The sequence below is a fragment of the Salmo trutta genome, chromosome 17, assembly GCF_901001165.1.
Source record: "Salmo trutta chromosome 17, fSalTru1.1, whole genome shotgun sequence".
Lineage (NCBI taxonomy): Eukaryota > Metazoa > Chordata > Actinopteri > Salmoniformes > Salmonidae > Salmo > Salmo trutta.
Window position 1 is genome coordinate 53,432,650 of NC_042973.1, and position 19,698 is coordinate 53,452,347.

The 19,698-nt window shown below is 43.7% G+C and overlaps 1 protein-coding gene across 1 annotated transcript in view; it reads left to right on the plus strand.

The window, feature by feature from the left end:
* Window positions 1-736: 736 nt before the first annotated feature.
* Window positions 737-19,698, plus strand: part of LOC115152416 (cAMP-dependent protein kinase type II-beta regulatory subunit) — a 33,862-nt gene continuing 14,900 nt past the window's right edge. The window contains exons 1-2 of the mRNA XM_029697270.1: window positions 737-1,489; window positions 15,964-15,999. Of these exons, the coding sequence (XP_029553130.1) occupies window positions 1,225-1,489; window positions 15,964-15,999 (301 nt within the window). The 5' untranslated portion in view covers window positions 737-1,224. The remainder of the gene's footprint in view (window positions 1,490-15,963; window positions 16,000-19,698) is intronic.

Consider the following 19,698-nt stretch of genomic DNA (forward strand, 5'->3'; position numbering starts at 1 on the left):
CTCTACTCTGACAATTAATCCACACATAAACCAGTCAACCGAATCGTTTGTAGTCATCTCTCCTCCTTCCAGGCTTTTTCTTCTTTGTACTTCAAATGGCGATTGGCATCTAACTTTCATGGGTGTATTACCACGACCATCCGACCGAAGTTCGTCTTTCAATCACACACGTGGGTATAACCAATGAGGAGATGGCACGTGTCTATCTGCTTCTATAAACCAATGAGATGGGAGAGGCAAGACTTGCGTTTGGGATTATGCCGCGTCACGAATAGAACTGAATTCTCTTTTACCACTTGGCAACGCATACGCTCGTTAGCGCAATAATTGAATAACATGTATGTTTAAATTTATTTTTGCAATAATTGGTCAGCATGTAAGACCCTACACAGAGAGGAAGCGGCGAAGCGAGAGGTTTCACTCTCACCAAAATCTGTCCATAATAAACCCTAAGCGTTCCTATGGGCTAATTTTGGACCTAAACTTGTTACCTGCCTTGCCGCCTTTGGGATGACTCACATTGTTAGGGTGGAGACATGAGCATCTCGTCATTATATACATATCTCTGCCGCACGTCAATACAACCTACAAATTGTAAAAATTCACTGCAGCCTAGTTTGGCAGATGTCTACCAGATGAGTCGCAGCAGTGCGGATTGTATCCCATTGAAATGAATGGATTTTGATGCAACTGGTGTGCACAAGGCATTGGTGAATGTTGCACACATATTAAGTAAAAATGTTTGATTTACATAATGAAAATAGTTTGACTGTATAATTTATTAAGCAGCATTGATGTAATAGCTGTCATCTGATTTAGCCTACAATAGTATGCCACTGCAGTTTTTGCCCTCAATTGCAGAGTTCATTAGGCCTACAACATTATGCCACTGCAGTTTTTGCCATCCATTGCATTGCTGCAGCTCGCTCTCATACGCAATCTCTGGGATGGTGGTTGCCATGGTTTCTTTGGTCACATGTGTAGCCAGAAGCAGCAGAAGATGCTGAGTCCAAAGAATTCAGAGCCATTTTCATTCAGCACATTGAAAGGATTATCTGCATTGCATGGGGATTATACAACATTCCCCGGGCAATTAAGCGCATATCTTAGTAAAGAAAATAAATCTGTATTTTGCTTTGAGTAGAATTGAATAGAATTCTTTCATTTGTTGGAAGCACAAAGATATACATTTTATTCGTATTTCTCATAGATTTGACATCAGGAATGAGTATAGAAATTCCTGAAGGATTGACGGAGCTGTTGCAGAGCTTTACCGTGGAAGTGCTGAGGAATCAGCCGGGAGATTTGCTCGAGTTTGCTTTGCAGTATTTCACCCAACTGAAGGACAGTGAAATTAGAGGAGCCGCGATTGGCAATGACCAAAATTCGGCCACGAGACCCAGTGGGAAAGCGGTCAATTTCATTGAGGAAGCCATGCAGATTGATTCTGAAAATGGAGAGGAGGAGAGTGACGATGAGGAATTCACAGGTAGGCTAATAAATGAATAATAACAATGTTGAGCTCCATTCTATTATATTGTATTCAATTTCTATTATATTACTCAGCCAGTGGAATATCGGAATGGAACAGAATAAATTGTATATGAGATGGAATGGAATTCTACAATTGCAACATGTTTTCCTCTTAAATGTAGCCACTGTAGCCAGTGATGTGTGATGAGCTTTCAAATTGTTTTCCACATTGTAACAACACCATGCCATGATGATTCTGTCTGGGCTGTCATACGCCAAATATGGACATGGTGATGGCGTCTGATTGACACGTAATGAACATACTGTGTAGCATTCGATCTCTAGCCAACAGTTTATTCTGATTCCTGAGAATTTCATTTGACATCATTAGGCTTACACAATGCATATAGTCCAAGTTACTACAGAGGGAGTTAGAGCAACAATAGAGTACACAGTCCTCCATGAAAACCACATAAACCTTAGTAGTGGCGATTTTAGCATGTAAATCTTGGTGGGGGAAAAAATATATATATATTTGTAGATGCATGCCAGCAAAGCCACTACACAACACTAAACAATCCATTAATTGCACTATAACAGTGACAAACGGTGCTACATAAAGCTGTCTCAACAGCAGAGCTTTCTTTTCAGCACCATAGAGTAAATAAATCCTTACCACTGCTACACCTGGCTGTTAGCGAAACCTTTAATTCAGCCTAATTCACTGCCTTTAAAAAAAACATAGCTGATATTGCTGACTCGCTTAAACAAATGTGGTTTCTACTGATAATTGAGACATACAAACTATGGCATAATGGAACGATGAGCGGATAAGAAGTAATGCGTAATTTCGATTAAGACATTAATGAGCGAGCTAAGACAGACGTAGTCAAAATAACTATTTGTTCAGCACTTTCGAAATGTACATTGACAGAATTCAGAACATGGGTCGTTCTTGCAGTATTCTCCCTGTACACCAAGTCAGAACTGTAGGATAAATAAAGGGAGCATATAAGCAGACATTATTCGATTACATTTCTCTGAAACAGGCTATAGGCTACATGTGCACCACCAAGTTAAAACAGTAGGCTAAGTTATGAGGGGGAAATGGACCAAATTATTAGGGTGAGGCACATGGGCTACTAACAGCTTACTATACAACATACACGTAGTATTACTTTCTTAGCTACAGTATACATATCTCCCTGGCATATTACATAATTTATGCAGCAGCATACAAGACATTTTTGGCCTCATCGTTGTGCTGTGCTCACTTGAACAGGAAGGTGGCACTGCGGTCCTTCTTGTGGGCAAATTTTGTCATGAAACTTTGTCATCAAAGTCTGACATTCTCGGTATTTATGGTGCTTTCAAGACAACTGGGAACTCTGGGGGGTGGGGGGGAGGTTGAATCATGTCAGTGTTCTTCAGGTCAGAGCTCTAGAAAGAGGCCAGAGTTCCCGACTTGGAATTCTGAGTTGGATGACCGTTCGTTCAAAACGTATTTTCCCAGTCGGAGCAAATTGTTTCACAGTTCCCAGGTGTCTTGACATCACTGAAGTCTGAGACTTCCCTGTTCCGAGTTTCCAGTTGTTTTGAACGCGGCAGAAGTCATGCTGGATTGACAGCATGGCCAATGTATTCAACCTTTTCTACCCCATGGTGTTGGGTGTGAATGTTTATCCTTTTTAAGCTTGGAAAAGAGACCTTTTAACCCAGACTTGGACCACACACTCCACCGAATAGCAGGCAGGGGAAGCATACTAGTGATTGCTTTGCAATGCTTGCAGTTAGCCTCTGATTCCTTCCAAACCACTCAATGTTGAATTTGCGATTTCCAACTTGTTGTGTAATCTTCATGGCCGATGAGCACCGATACGTTTTATCTATAATTTCTCTTCACAAGGATTGACAAGGATTGAAAGGGGATTTTCCAGTAGATTAGCGATGTGATTCATGATTATTACTGCATGTCTAGCTTGTTAGCTAAGATTTTGAAAGTATAATGTTTACATGATCAGTCCAATCAAAGCTACGGTAGATATAACGTGATTTGACGTCATTTTATCTGTGACCAATGAACTTGAGCCTTCTTGGATGGGCACTTCTAAAGTAAATCTATGGCAGCACCCAAGGGGGCTTGAACTTTCGAGCTCTCCCTGTAGATTTTGTGGTGACATAGTGTCCCCATGAGTGACAGAACACTGAGCCAATCACTGCACAACTGGAGAAGATTACCAACCCCTACGCTCTATATTTTCCGCTGGCTGCCCTTCCACCACAGAAAGCACTGAACTAGGCTGAAACACCTGCATTTTGGAGCTGCCTTACTCAAGAAATCAAAAAAGGGAACATGTTTGTATACGGCTTTATTAACTCATAATACATTTTTTTAGTATATTTTTTTGGGGCTGTGTTTGTAATATATGTGACACGTATTAATGCCAAAAAAACATGTAAAACAGGCAACAATTTATTTAGTTTTTGCTAAACTGGTGGGGCTCAAAACAGGGTGGAGCTCTAATGATTTAATTTACCTAACAAATAGAATGAAATAAAACTCTATGCACAAAGGTTTTAGAACACCTACTCATTCAAAGGTTTTTTATTTTTACTCTTTCCTACATTGCAGAATAATAGTGAAGATATAAAAACTATGAAATAACACATGGAATTACGTAGTAACCAAAAAAGTGTTAAACAAATCAAAATATATTTTTATATTTGGGATTCTTTAAATAGCCACCCTTTGCCTTGATGACAGCTTTGCACACTCTTGGCATTCTCTCAACCAGCTTCATGAGGTAGTCACCTGGAATGCATTTCAGTTAACAGGATTGCCTTCTTAAAAGTTAATTTGTGGAATTTCTTTCCTTCTTAATGCGGGGGTGGTAGGGGTGGTATACAGAAGATAGCCCTATTTGGTAAAAGACCAAGTCCATATTATGGCAAGAACATCTCAAATAAGCAAAGAGAAATGACAGTCCATTACCTTAAGACATGAAGGTCAGTCAATCCGGAATATTTCAAGAACTTTGAATGTTTCATCAAGTGCAGTCACAAAAAGCATCAAGCACAATGATGAATCTGGCTCTAATGAGGACCGCCACAGGAAGGGAAGACTCAGAGTTACCTCTGCTGCTGAGGACAGGTTGATTATAGAGTTACCAGCCTCAGAAATTGCAGCCCAAATAAATGCTTCACAGAGTTCAAGTAACAGACACATCAACTGTTCAGAGGAGACTGTGACTCAGGCCTTCATGGTCGAATTGCTGCAACATCGGATCCTGTCCATACATCATATTTTGATAAATTATTTGTTTATCCAAATGTTTGGTAATTGTAACAGCATCACTATAGACAAAATGCTGGCTGTACAATTTAGCTAGCTACCTAAACTGTTGCCTATTTGGACAACTACAAATACATAGGTGTCTGGTTAGACTGTAAACTCTCCTTCCAGACTCACATTAAGCATCTCCAATCCAAAATTAAATCTAGAATCGGCTAGAGTATTCAACCCCTTTTCCTATTTCGCTAACAAAGCCTCCTTCACTCATGCCGCCAAACATACCCTCGTAAAACTGACTATCCTACCGATCCTTGACTTTGGCGATGTCATTTACAAAATAGCCCCTACAACTCTACTCAGCAAACTAGATGTAGACTATCACAGTGCCATCTGTTTTATCACCAAAGCCCCATATACTACCCACCACTGCGATTTGTATGCTCTCGTTGGCTGGCCCTCACTACATATCCGTCGCCAAACCCACTGGCTCCAGGTCATCTATAAGTCTTTGCTAAGTAAAGCCCCACCTTATCTCAGCACACTGGTCACCATAGCAACACCCACCCGTAACACGCGCTCCAGCAGGTATATTGCACTGGTCATCCCCAAAGCCAACACCCCCTTTGGCCGCCTTTCCTTCCATTTCTCTGCTGCCAATGACTGGAATGAATTGCAAAAATCTCTGAAGCTGGAGTCTTATATCTCCTTCTCTAACTTTAAGCATCAGCTGTCAGAGCAGCTTACCTAAAACTGTACCTGTACACAGCCAATCTGTAAATAGCACACCCAACTACCTCCTCCCCATAGTATTACTTACCCTCTTGCTCTTTTGAACCCCAGTATCTCTACTTGCACATCATCATCTGCACATCTATCACTCCAGTATTAATGCTAAATTGTAATTATTTTCTCCTCTATGGCCTATTTATTGCTTACCTCCCCTACTCTTCTACATTTGCACACACTGTACATAGATCTTTCTATTTCTTTTATTTTGTGTTATTGACTGTACATTTGTTTGTGTAACTCTGTTGTTGTTTTTGTCGCACTGCTTTGCTTTATCTTGGCCAGGTTGCAGTTGTAAATGAGAACTTGTTCTCAACTGGCCTACCTGGTTAAATAAAGGTGAAATAAAAATGTGCCAACCATGTATTACCAAGCTAGCTAGCTAACCAAGCTAGCGACGAGCTAAGCTAGTTAGCTAGCTAGTGCAGTTCATGTTGGACAATTTCAGTTGAAACTGGACAGAGAAAGGTGTCATTGGCCTAAAAACAACACCCCATAATGTCAAAGTGGAATTAGGTTTTTAGAATTGTGTACAAATTAATTTCAAAAGAAAAGCTGAAATGTCTTGAGTCTAAGTATTCAACCCCTTTGTTATGGCCAGCCTAAATAAGTTCAGGAGTAAACTCTGTGTGCAATAATAGTGTTTAACGTGATTTTTGAATGTCTACCTCATCTCTGTACCCCATACATACATACAACTAACTATATGTAAGGTCCCTTAGTCGAGCAGTGGATTTCAAACACAGATTCAACCACAAAGACCAGGGAGTTTTTCCAATGCCTCGCAAAGAAGGGCACGTATTGGTAGATGGGTAAAAAAGAAAAGCAGACATTGAATATCCCTTTGAGCGTGGTGAAGTTATTAATTACACTTTGCATGATGTATCAATACACCCAGTCACTACAGATACAGGCGTCCTTCCTAACTCAGTTGCCGGAGAGGAAGGAAACCACTCAGGGATTTCACCATGAAGCCAATGGTGACTTTAAAACAGTTAGAGTTTAATGGTTGTAATAGGAGAACGCTGAGGATGGTTCAACAACATTGTAGTTACTCCACAATACTAACCTAAATGACAGAGTGAAAAGGAAGCCTGTACAGAATACAAATATTCCAAATCGTGCGTCCTCTTTGCAATAAGGCACTAAAGTAAAACTGCAAAAAATGGCAAAGAAAATGATTTCCTGAATACAAAGGGACAAATCCAACACATCACATCACCGAGTACCACTCTCATATTTTCAAGCATGATGATGGCTGCATCATGTTATAGTTATGCTTGTCATCGGCAAGTACTAGGGAGTTTTTTTGGTTGATAAAAATAAATGGAATTGAGCAATGCACAGGCAAAATTCTAGAGGAAAACCTGGTTTAGTCTGCTTTCCAACAGACACTGGGAGACAAATTCACCTTTCAGCAGGACAATAACCTAAAACACAAAGCCAAATATACACTGGAGTTGCTTACCAAGACAATATTGAGTGGCCTTTTCCCACACGGGTCTTCCCCGTTTTTTGCAGAGGTACTGGGTCATTTTTCTTTCACCAGGTTCCTATTCCTTCAAGAAGGTCACGACATAAGCTCTTCCAGGGCATCGGACCCCTGCTCCGTGGCCTTGTTAGCTTGGCTGACCTTATGGCTTCCCTTTGTGACAGGTGTGATGGTGGCATTCCCCCTGAGAATTCACATACCTTGTGTATGCACTGCCTAGGTTTGAGCCACGTGGAGAGGGCGGTGGAACGCCCTACTGGCTGCATGTTTTGTGTGGTGCTCTCAAAACGCCATCGCCTGGCGCGATTGGAGGCCATGTGCGAGTGGATCGGCAAGGCTGGGGCTCAGGCTGGGGACGAGCTCCCTCCCTCAGGAGTGGTGCGCCAGCGAGCTGTTAGTCTCTCTCCTGGGCCCAGTACCCCTCCCAGGAAGCGTGGCTGGAGCCAGCGTAGGCAGAGCTCATCTGCTGCCAGTCCTGGACGGGGGCAGGAGTCAGCCGCTGGGACCACCTTGAATGGAGGTCGCATGCCCTGCGGCAGGAGGTTGATAGCTTTGATGGCAACAACAGCTGTTCCCTGTTGGCCAGTGATAGGCTGTTCCTGGGGGACGATGCTGGCACTGTTCACCACTGTGAGTGGGGCTACCAGGCTGACAAGCCATCAGAAGCCGACAGCGGGGCTTCATGGCCCCCAGCGGATCGAGAGGCTATTAGGAGCCTACTCACTCGGGTAGCCACTGCACTGGACATCAAAACTGGACAGTAAGGACTCTCCATCTGTCCCCATCTCTGCTAAGTTCTGTGAGGCCTTGCGGGAGAGTTGGGCCTCTGCCAGGGGGCGCTTCCGACTCACAACAGAGACTGGACCATGGAGTTATGTTGCAGGTGCAGAGTCACTTGGCCTCCAGGAGTACCCGACCATGGATACCATGAGAGCTGCCATGGTCCTCCCGGACCAGGAGATTATAGGGCTGAACCCGCGACTGAAGCCCTCCAGAGTCTTTGATGCGGACTTGAAAACCACATGGGTCCCTCTGCTCTCTTGGCCACCTTACCAACGTGGCCATGCTGCTGCAGGCCTACCTGCAGACTCTGTTGCCCCGTCTGCAGGAGGGCACAGAGCGGAGGTGTCTCGCCAGCTTTCCAAGATCCAGAGGGATGTGGTCCGCGCCAACGGATGGGCCATGGCGCAGGTGGTTAACTCCCGGCACCATCTCTGGCTGGCCCAAACCCATCTGCCAGCTGCTCTCCAGAGCACATTTGCCACTCTCCCCATCACCCCAGTGCTGATGTATGGCCCAGGGGTTGATGACGTTCTGGAGCAGACCAACAAAGTTCGTAGGGACCGGGAGACCCTGAGACGGTTCATGACGCCTCCTCAGGCCTTGGGTCCAAGGCAGACAGACCGTCACCACCCACCTGCACCCGAATGATGGTGGGGTCCCTCTCCTGCCCCATCGCGTAATGCTAAGGGACGACAGCGGGGAAGGGGCACAGCGTGCGGTGGAGCAACAACCTGTCAACCATCACCGCCATAGGGACGTGTCTGAGGGACCCAGGTGCTCGGGGTGCCAGAGGAAAGGCGGGCCCCGGCAGGACCCCTGACACACCCTTCGCTGGCCCCGGCCGCTTCTCCCGGTCTCAAAGGGCAAAGTGGGAGGAGGGTGTGGAGTTCCCCTGGGTGTTATCCACAATGCTCGAGGGGTACCGACACCAATTCTGGTGTCGGTACCCCTGAAGAAAACCCTGTGGCTGGAGATCTCCTCACTCCTGGACAAGGGTGCCATTGGCAGGATCGAGACATCAGAATGGCTAGGTGGGTTCTACTCCACTTATTTTGTTGTCCCAAAAAGAGACGGAGGGTTTCGACCGATTCTGGACCTCCACAACCTCAATGGGTGCTTGAAGTACTGAGGTTCCACATGCTGTCCCCAGCCAGTGTGTTGCAGGCCGTGTCCAGGGACCAGTGGTTTGTGAACCTGGACCTGAGAGATGCATACTTCCATGTTCCTGTTCACCCAGCTCATTGGCAGTACCTCCGATTCGCTTCGAAGGGACGGCTTACGAATTCATGGTTCTTCCCTTCGGCCTCTCCTTGGCACCCCACACTTTCACAAAGTGCATGGACGCTGTCCTGGCACCTCTCACGTCCCGAGGATTGTTGATCCTCAATTACCTGGACGATTGGCTGATTTGTGCCCCGACCAAGACCTAGGTCCTGTCAGACAGAGACATGCTCCTGACCCACATCGGCGGGCTGGGCATTACTGTAAACAACAAGAGTTGTCTGACGCCCACCCAGAGGGGGGCCTTCATTGACATGGAACTAGACTCAGTCCTCATGGGAGCACGCCTGCCCACCAGAAGGGTTCAGGCGATCCTATCTTGCCTCGACCACTTTCGGCAGGTGCGGGTCGTATCCGCTCTAACCTGCAAACGCCTATTGTGCTTGCTGACGGTAGCCTCGTTGCTGATTCCCCTGAGCCTGCTCCATCTCTGGCCTCTTCAATGGTGGTTCAACTCCCTCCGGCTGCACCCGACGTGCCACCTTCAACTGCGGGTGACCGCACAGTGCCTCAGGGCATTATTGAGGTGGCGCTGTTGCTCCTTTTTCTCAGGTGGGGTGGAGATGCTGAGGATGTGCAGCCTGGAGCTGGTCAGCACAGACACCTCCCAGATCGGCTGACCAAGGGCAGGTCGGCCAGCGGCTGTTGGCCACCCCCTTGTTGCAGCAGGCACATCAATACACTAGAGCTAAGAGCTGTACTGCTGGCCCTGCGGTCTTTCCTTCCACATCTGAAGGGAAGACATGTCCTGGTGAGATTATGGACAACACCACAGTGGTGGCTTACATCAACCATCAGGGTGGACTGAGGTCCCACCACCTCCATCTTATGGCACGGGAGCTCCTCCTCTGGGCTCAGGGACGTCTAGAGTCTCTATGCGGAGGGCATGTACCTGGCATCCTGAATGTGGCAGTGGATATGCTCTCAAGGGAGGGCCTGCCCCCTTGGGACTGGAGCCTACATCCCCAGGTAGTGCAGCACCTGTGGGACAAGTTCGGGAGGGTGCAGGTGGACCTGTTTTCCTCCCTGGACAATACACACTGCCACATGTGGTACTCCATGTCGGAGCAACCAGGGCCTCTGGGCTTGGATGTTCTGGCTCACGATTGGCCAGGGCTGGTGCTTTACGCATTCCCCCCTTTTCCCCTGATCCAGGCTGTGCTGGACAGGACCAGGATGGCGGAGCATCATCTCCTGCTGGTGGCCCCATACTGGCCAAGACAACCCTGGTTCAGCCTTCTCCTGTCCCTGTTGTCTGGGACACCTTAGCAACTGCCCCTGAGACCCGACATGATGTCTTAGGCCGGGGGAACTCTGTGGCATCCGAGACCGCACCGCCTCAGTCTGTGGACTTGGCTGCTGAACGGCACCAATGGTCCATGTTAGGACTACAGGAGGGCGTAATGTACACCATGCAGAGTGCAAGGGCATCGGCTACAACCGCAGCATACCAGTTGCACTGGCGGATGTTCTGCTCTTGGTGCACTGGTATTGAGGTTGTGCCCGAGTCATGCGGGGTGCAGTATATCCTCCTTTGTCTGCTATGGTGAGAGAGTCCTGGGGGCTGGGTTATCAAAGCAGAGGCTCTCTTACTGGATCGTGGACACGATTACGACAGCATACCGCCTGGCTGGCAGGCCAGTGCTGGGATCTGTGGTAGCGCATTCAAAACGAGGTGTGGCTGCGTCCTGGGCTATACTGAGGAGAATGCCCCTCGTTGATATCTGTGCTGTGGCCAGCTGGGCTTTCTCTTGCACCTTTGCTAGGTATTATCGGGTAAATGTGGCACCTCCCTCTGTGGTTGGTTCAGCGGTCCTGGGCGTCGCCTCCCCTTCTGGGGGTATACCAATATATTGGAGTGATCCAATATTGTGAAACATAAAAGGTTACTTATGTAATCACGGTTATGTGAGCTATATAGATCACTCCAATCCCCTACGGGGCTAGATGTGCCTCAAAAATTTTGTAGAGAATGTGTGTCATGGCCATGGGGTATGTGTGTGTATATATATGGGCAAACCCCAGCCATGACACAGGTGTACACGGGAGTAAATCTGTAAATTCTCACCTCGGATGTATCCCTCCGCCGCGGAGTGATATCAATATATTAGTGATCCATGTAGCTCACATAACGTGGTTACATATATAACCTTAGTTGTTTACCTAGCTAGGGTCATTGTTTACCTAGCTATATGTCTTATGCTAAAGTGTACTGTTAGCTAGCTAACGTTAGCTGGCTGGCTCCCTAGTGGACATTAATTATTTGTTTCCCAGAGCTGTTTGCTTTTCTAGTTAGAGCCTAATGTTAGGCAGTGTTGGCACTTTGTTCATTGTTGTTTAACTAGCTAATGTCAGCTGGTTGGCTCATTAGCTAACGTTACGTGACGTGTGTACAACACCCGTTGAATATGGCTGGTGTCAGTAAACGTCTACAAAAAAGTGTAATGAAATTTTGCCAGCAGAGCTGGTTAAGCTGTTTTCATGTTATCCAGAGGTAAACAAGTCATTGGCCATAGCGTCAAGTGTGCGCTCCGAGAGCGAAAAGAGATGGGTGTTGCCAAAGCTTAAGAGGGTGTGAACAATGCTGAATGGGTATAGACAAAGAGCTCTTCACTAGATACCAAAACATTCAAAGGCTATTTTCTCAAGTGAGTTTACAAGTTGATCAACTTTCAAAGCAGAATGACTTTCCGATTGTTCTTCAAATGCAGTGTACAATATACCATTTTGTAGCTCTGAGTTTCTACTTTTATCTAATGTAAAAAACACAATTTCACATTTTGCTACATAAAACCGAATCCAGGTGGTGAGTCACATACTGTATGGTACAATCCCGGAGTGCAAAGCTCTTTCAGACTCACAGCTGTAATCATTTCCAAAGGTGATTCTAACTAGCTGGCCTGGTGTATCGTTGCCCATGAAAGGAAGTTAGGCTAGCGAGCAAGTATTTTACGCCTGGTAGCCTAGGACAACAAAAACTAAAAGTGTGTGCTGTATGAGTCACAGACCATTTAGGCAACCTGAAAGAGGAGGATGGTATTGGCATTTCTCTACAAGTAGGGTGAGTAAACATGTTTTTTTCTACTTGCATGCATGCACGCACACACACACACACACAGACACACACAGAAATCAATACCATGGAGAGCCACATCATACTGTCATTGGATTACGTTGACTAACTCGTTTTTGGTATTTTTTTAGTTGGTCAGTGTTTTAGACTAAGGATATGTGATTAGATGTTGAAATGGTACTTGAATAGTGGAGGCAGCTCCTGTTTTCTTTAGAACCAACTCTGTGGTTCTAAATCTAGTTGTTTAGTAGTCCGTAAATGTTGGAAACATTACTTTGCTTGACCATGCTGTAGGTAATGTAACTCTTTGTTACATGCAATATGTTTTGTGTACTTCACCGGACAGATGTCGCTCTCCGGTTTTGTAATGAAACAAATGTGTGCTTGAATTTCTTCTGCCACTGTGTCTTCTTATTGTCTTGGCCTTAAGCCTATACAGTTGAAGTCCGAAGTTTACATACACCTAGGTTGGAGTCATTAAAACTTGTTTTTCAACCATTCCACAGATTTCTTGTTAACAAACTATAGTTTTGGCAAGTCGGTTAGGACATCTACTTTGTGCATGACACAACTAATTTTTCCAACCATTTTTTTACAGACAGATTATTTCACTTATTCACCGTATCACAATTCCAGTGGGTCAGAAGTTGACATACACTAAGCTGACTGTGCCTTTAAACAGCTTGTAAAATTCCAGAAAATGATGTCATGGCTTTATTAGAAGCTTCTGATTGATAGGCTAACTGTCCTCATTTGAATCAATTGGAGGTGTACCTGTGGATGTATTTCAAGGCCTACCTTCACACTCAGTGCCTCTTTGCTTGACATCATGGGAAAATCAAAAGAAATCAGTCAAGACCTCAGGAAAAAAATTGTAGACCTCTACAAGTCTGGTTCATCCTTGCGAGCAATTTCCAAACGCCTGAAGGTACCACGTTCATCTGTACAAACAATAGTATGCAAGCATAAACACCATTGGATGACGCAGCCATCATACCGCTAAGGAAGGAGATGTGTTCTGTCTCCTAGAGATGAGTGTACTTTGGTGCGAAATGTGCAAATCAATCCCAGAACAACAGCAAAGGACCTTGTGAAGATGCTGGAGGAAATGGGTACAAAAGTATCTATATCCACAGTAAAATGAGTCCTACATCGACATAACCTGAAAGGCCTCTCAGCAAGGAAGAAGCCACTGCTCCAAAACCGCCATAAGAAAGCCAAACTACGGTTTGCAACTGCACATGGGGACAAAGATCGTACTTTTTGGAGAAATGTCCTCTGGTCTGATGAAACAAAAATAGAAATGTTTGGCCATAATGACAATCGTTATTTTTGGAGGAAAAAGGCGGAGGCTTGCAAGCCGAAGAACACCATCCCAACCGTGAAGCACGGGGGTGGCAGCATCATGTTGTGGGGGTGCTTTGCTGCAGGAGGGACTGGTGCTCTTCACAAAATAGATAGCATCATGAGGCAGGAAAATTATTTGGATATATTGAAGCAACATCTCAAGACATCAGTCAGGAAGTTAAAGCTTGGTCGCAAATGAGTCTTCCAAATGGACAACGACCCCAAGCATACTTCCAAAGTTGTGGCAAAATGGCTTAAGGACAATAAAGTCAAGGTATTGGAGTGGCCATCACAAAGCCCTGACCTCAATCCTATAGAAAGTTTGTGGGCCGAACTGAAAAAGTGTGTGCGAGCAAGGAGGCCTACAAACGTGACTCAGTTACACCAGCTCTGTCATGAGGAATGGGCCAAAATTCACCCAACTTATTGTGGGAAGCTTGTGGAAGGCTACCGAATACTTTTGACTCACGTTAAACAATTTAAAGGCAATGCTACAAAATAATAATTTAATGTATGTAAACTTCTGACCCACTTGGAATGTGATGAAAGAAATAAAAGCTGAAATGAATCATTCTCTCTTATATTATTCTGACATTTCACATTCTTTGGGTTATGGAAACTATTTCACAGCGATTTAGATGGTTCAATTATTCTCTACACTATACTTGCTTGTTTTGTCACAAAAACTGAAATTAGGCAAACTATTTGAATTTTTCAACCAGGAAATGGCAGGTAAATAAAACTTGTTTTAAAATTATTTGAATTTGACAAGTAGATAATAGCCTATAGATAATTAGCAGGCCTCACGGGTTAATTGTCCGGTTGCGTAACAATCACATTTTGGAACAGTGAGTGCATTCTGACATGACGTGCATAAAGAAATTCACTCTGGGTGGAACTCACTTGTGAAAATGTTAAAGGGTTAGGGGAAGGGTTAGCTAACATACTAAGTAGCTAAAAAGTACTCAGTCGTTGCAAAGTTGCTAATTAGCTAAAATTGTCCATGATGAGATTCAAACATGCAATCTTTGGGTTGCTAGACATTCGCGTTATACATCTCCCATCCACTGCGACCGACCACCCTCCTTTCGTTTTTGCCAAAAGTAACCTTCTGTCTTACCAAACGTAAGATCTCATACTAATTTGAGTGTTTTGGATTTACATTTACTATGTTACGTCTAGTCTATGAGACAAGGCTGGTATTTTTCATGTGTAGGTGTGGTTCACTAAGATTACATTTTGTTCTCATTTAAAGTAACTGTCCAGTGTTTTCAGATTTCTATGAAATATGACCTATAATGAATTATGAGGGAAATGGTTTTTCTTCCATAAAATGTGAATTAAGTGTGTTAAAAGGCAGCTTTTCTGTGTTAGAATGATGTAGGCGTACCCCAACAATAGAATGGTGTGGGCGTATACCGGTCATTAAAAATATTCATGCGAGTAGACCTCTGATTGGCCAGCTCATCATCCTCTATGAGGCAATAGCAAGCATTTTTTAAACAGTCTGTTTGAGATACAAGTTTGAGGTGGGCTTTTTGAAGTGTTTTTTTCTCCAATTCATGCTTTGGCCAAAAATAAAAGTATAGGATGAGTTATTTGGGTATGAGTTAACAGAATATTGGGGTTTTAGGCAAGGTTTCTGTACAGCGGCTGATGTAAAAAGGGCTTTATAGATACATTTGAATGAATATGAACTTTTAAAAGTTAGATTTTCATTGGACAGTTACTTGATCAAACAAGCAAAACACACTTTAAAGGACTCAGCATCACTTCCTTATTGGGAGTTTTAGGTTAGCAAAGGGTGCTTGCTTCCCTGGTGTTTTGCAAAGCAAAGATATAATAGAGTTTGGACATTGCGGTTTCTACCAAAAGTATTATGATGCATTTGCATGACACAACCAATTCCATGGCAGCCATGTTAGCTCCACATGGGCAATATTGATGAAGTTATCAAAAAGGGGGGATATGCATTCAGCAGTAGGTAACATCTGTGTTCAACATTGTTATAACAATCCACAGTAGGTTAAGAGTCCTTTTTCACCTGTCATTCAGTTGCCAGCTTTGATAAAAAAAATGGTAGAACATGTATGGTATCACTGCAATATTTCTTGATTTGGCCTTAAAGCTGAGATCTGCAAAAGGTGAAACGGTGCCACTGGTCGCCCCAGGTGCATTTGTTATTGGTTTTGTTTCGGAAAAGGAGGAGATGAGCTTCCAGAAAAGTAATTTAAAAAAAATCATAGGACACACTCTGCTGTTCTAACGCGTGTGCAATGATATGCAATGACGTCTGAGGGAATAAAACAGTGTTCGTTGTTTGAAGTGATATTTGTTGTTGTAATATCGCAAACTGACATGGCAGTTTCACCACAACAGATTCCAATGTAATCCTATATGATCACCTCACACTTCGCTTTTCCACTTTTTTTTCAGCTCCTGTGATGAGTCGATTTATTAGAAGAGCATCAGGTGAGTGTGTTATTTTTGTTGTTTCTGGTGTGTTAGGGTAGAACAAAAGCCTGAACATTATTAGTACAGTGGTTGCTCCACTAAAAGTTTATTATGCTGCGGGACTTAGAGGTAATATTGTGGTTTAGTACGGTACCCTGCGTCACCACTTCATTGCTCCAGACCAGTGCAAGGGGGAGTTAGAGCACCGATTATGCTTTTGGGTCCTTCTGTGTCTCTAACTGACAATGAATGGGCGACATAAACCTAAATAGAAACGGATAATTGTGCACGACTTCAGTATTACTTACTAAAACTGTTGTTACACTAAGGTTTTTATCATTTTATTTTGTTAGGATTATTTTGCTCTTACTGTAGTATTGTAGCCCTCTCCCGACCGGTCACGTTGTACAGTGCCTGAGTGGCGCAAAGGTCTAAGACACTGCATAGCAGTGCAAGCTGTGTTGCTACAGATGCTGGTTCAATACCCGTGCTGGTCTCAACTGGGAGACCCATGAGATGACTGTAGGTATTTGGTTTCTCTCCCTCTAAAAACATAAATAATTCTAAAAAACAAACTGGCTTTATTTGCAAATTAGTAACAGTGTCTCACCCCATGTTCAAGATTGGCCTTTTTCTCGCACATTTTACGTTATTTGAAAACAAAAATCATTTACATTTTACATTTTAGTAATTTAGCAGACGCTCTTATCCAGAGCGACTTACAGTAATGAATGCATACATTTCATCCATTTCATTTCTTTTTTGTACTGGCCCCCCGTGGGAATCGAACCCACAACCCTGGCGTTGCACACACCATGCTCTACCAACTGAGCCACAGGGAAGGCTCTCCAAAATGTTATTTTTTTTAAACAAAGCGATTATTATTGTTATTAATTTAGAATTATGTAAAAGCCCCTTGGATATTCTCAGATATATTATTAACACAGTTTTTAGAAGGACAATATATATGGGTCATATTGGTCATGGCACCCGAGTGGCGCACAATGGGATTGCCTTGCAGTTCTCCAGCTGTATCCACTGAAAGCACACGAGGTTCAAGGCACCAGGGCAGGGGGCACGGGATGGGCCGTAGAGCTGCGCACAGAAGACAGACCTAGCCTATGGGGAAGGGGGGGGGGGGTGGACCGCCACCCCGCCACACTGGGTAGCAAAGAGCAGCACTTTAAGGGGCGTTGCACTAATAATGGAGCTGACTAGGGAGACGTTCCCGCTGTTCTTAGTGCCAGTCTGCACGTTCAAACTAAAACAATGTAACCAATAATGGCATCTTAATGCTTTCGTTAATGAAATAATTATAAAAATACTCTTTCAAAATCCGATGTTTATTTAGTTAGGGCTCCATAAAGCAATACTATGGGAAAAAATATTACTGAATTACAGAAATATTGGAACAAAGTTGTCTAATGAAGGTAAACTGTCAGGTGTGAAGGTAAGACCCAGATGCAGACCATGTTGAATAAACAATAGTTTAATATTCCAACGGGGCAGGCAATAGACAGTTCAAGGCAGGCAGGGGTCAGTAAACCAGAGGCGGGGCAACGGTACCGGTCGGCAGGCATGCTTAGGGTCGGGCAGGCAGAGTGGTCAGGCAGGCATGCTCGGAGTCAGGACATGCAAGGGTCAAAAGCAGGAGGGCGAGAAAAGAGAGACTGGAAAAAGCAGGAGCTGAGACACAAAATGCTGGTTGACTTGAAAAAACAAGACGAACTGGCTACAGACAAACAGAGAACACAGGTATTAATACACAGGAAATAATGGGGAAGATGGGTGACACCTGGATGGGGGTGGAGACAATCACAAAGACAGATGAAACCGTTCAGGGTGTGACATAAACAAATTGTTGCTTACTGGAAAATACTCTTTCAAACACACACGGTCACGTTGTACACCGCCATTATGGCTATTAGCAGGTAGCTGGACAATAGACTTGCCTAGAAGGAGGGTAGGGGGATAGTTATATCTTCAAATGTATTTCTATGTTAGGTTTGCTGTATCACAACCGGCCGCGATTGGTTGCACTTTCAGTTTAATCCACCAGAAAAGACAAAACAAATAATACAGCAAGAAGTATTATGTATTACATCTAAAAACATAAATAAATGTTTGGGCCTTTATTCAGATTACAATTGCTCACTTTCATTTTTTGAAAACGAAATAAACTCCAAAATATTGTGAAAAATTATCAAGTTGATGGCACAGTCATATAGCCCGGCACCTACAAAAAGCTGAGTGACTCGCTCATTCATGGCTTTGGATCAAAATAAATAAGTACCACATTTTTTTTTGATAGTCTTTAATAAATAAATGTTTTGGTTATCCTGACTTGGACACCATGTACAGTATTATAATAGCCCATTTATGGGCTATTAGCAGGACGATATACCTTTACCAACACCTCTCTGTATTTTGATACTTTTGTGGATGGGGGCTCCCGCAGTGCAAAATGCGTTGCTACAGATGCAGGTTTGATACCAGTGCCGGCCGCCACCGGGAGACCCATGAGGTGGCTTTTGGTTTTAATTTAGAATCCTCCAATCCTTCATATGTAATTATTGGCGGAGAGTCATGTCATATTTTTCTATATACTGTAGTCCTACCGTAGGCAACATGAGTCTCACTAGTGTTGAGTAATGTGCTGTTAAAAGTGGTGTATGCCTTATTTATTTAAAAAGCATATTGAAGATGGAAGCAATAGGATTTGAAGCAATAGCCTACAACTATTTTAGCACCATTTCGCACTGCTCTGAGACAAGCATGGGGACTGGTCTTGAAAAATCAATGTGATTTTTATTTTCACTGAATCTCCGTTTGGGTATTGGGTAGACTACAATTATACAATTAGGGTGTAGAAATGTTATGCTCTTAGTGTAACCTTTATTTAACTAGGCAAGTCAGTCAAGAACAAATTCTTATTTACAAGGACAGTCGGGGAATTGAACCCCGGTCTCCCGTGTGCCCGCACAACACAGGGATTCTTTAAAAAAAATAGCCACGTACTGTAGCCTACTCCCGACCGTCACGTTGTACAGCGCCATATTTTCCATTCCATCCTAACGTAAAACCAGAGCGTTTTTCATTTTTCTTGGAATAGAAACATCATAATGTTAATCAAATTAATTAAGAAAAATGTCTTAAAATCAGTCCCATATACTATGTTCTTACAAAGAAGGTTTTAAATTCTCTTGTACAGCCTTTATTGAAGGCTATCAAATGCTTCTCAAAGATGTCCTCTGATGGTCAAACTAGCACTAACTAGCATTAATGGTACCAGTGTCTGGCACTTAAATAACGTGCCATAGAATTCTGCGGCACCATGTAAGCTGTGGCGCAGTACGCTGCAACTTTTAAAGGACAAACCACTGTAGGGATATGCTTCTGCTGTAGTCTATTTTAACTTTTCAACCGTGAAATACCCAGTCCCAGAGAGCCTGAAATCAGCAGTAATTTAGTCAGCAGCACTGTAGTGTCTTTTCTTATAACAACACACCACCATTTCAATAATTGACTTACTTTACCAGGAATCTTCAATTTTCTACAGTACGGTACTTCTCTGTCTGGCCTGTTCGTTCAGTCAGCAGTCTACTTACAAAACAGATCTCTTACTCAAGGATAATTTCTGAAGTTACACAGGTAGTCAGGCTGCATACTTTTTTAGGTCCACTCTGTAGTAAAGATCACAATGTTTTTAGTTATATT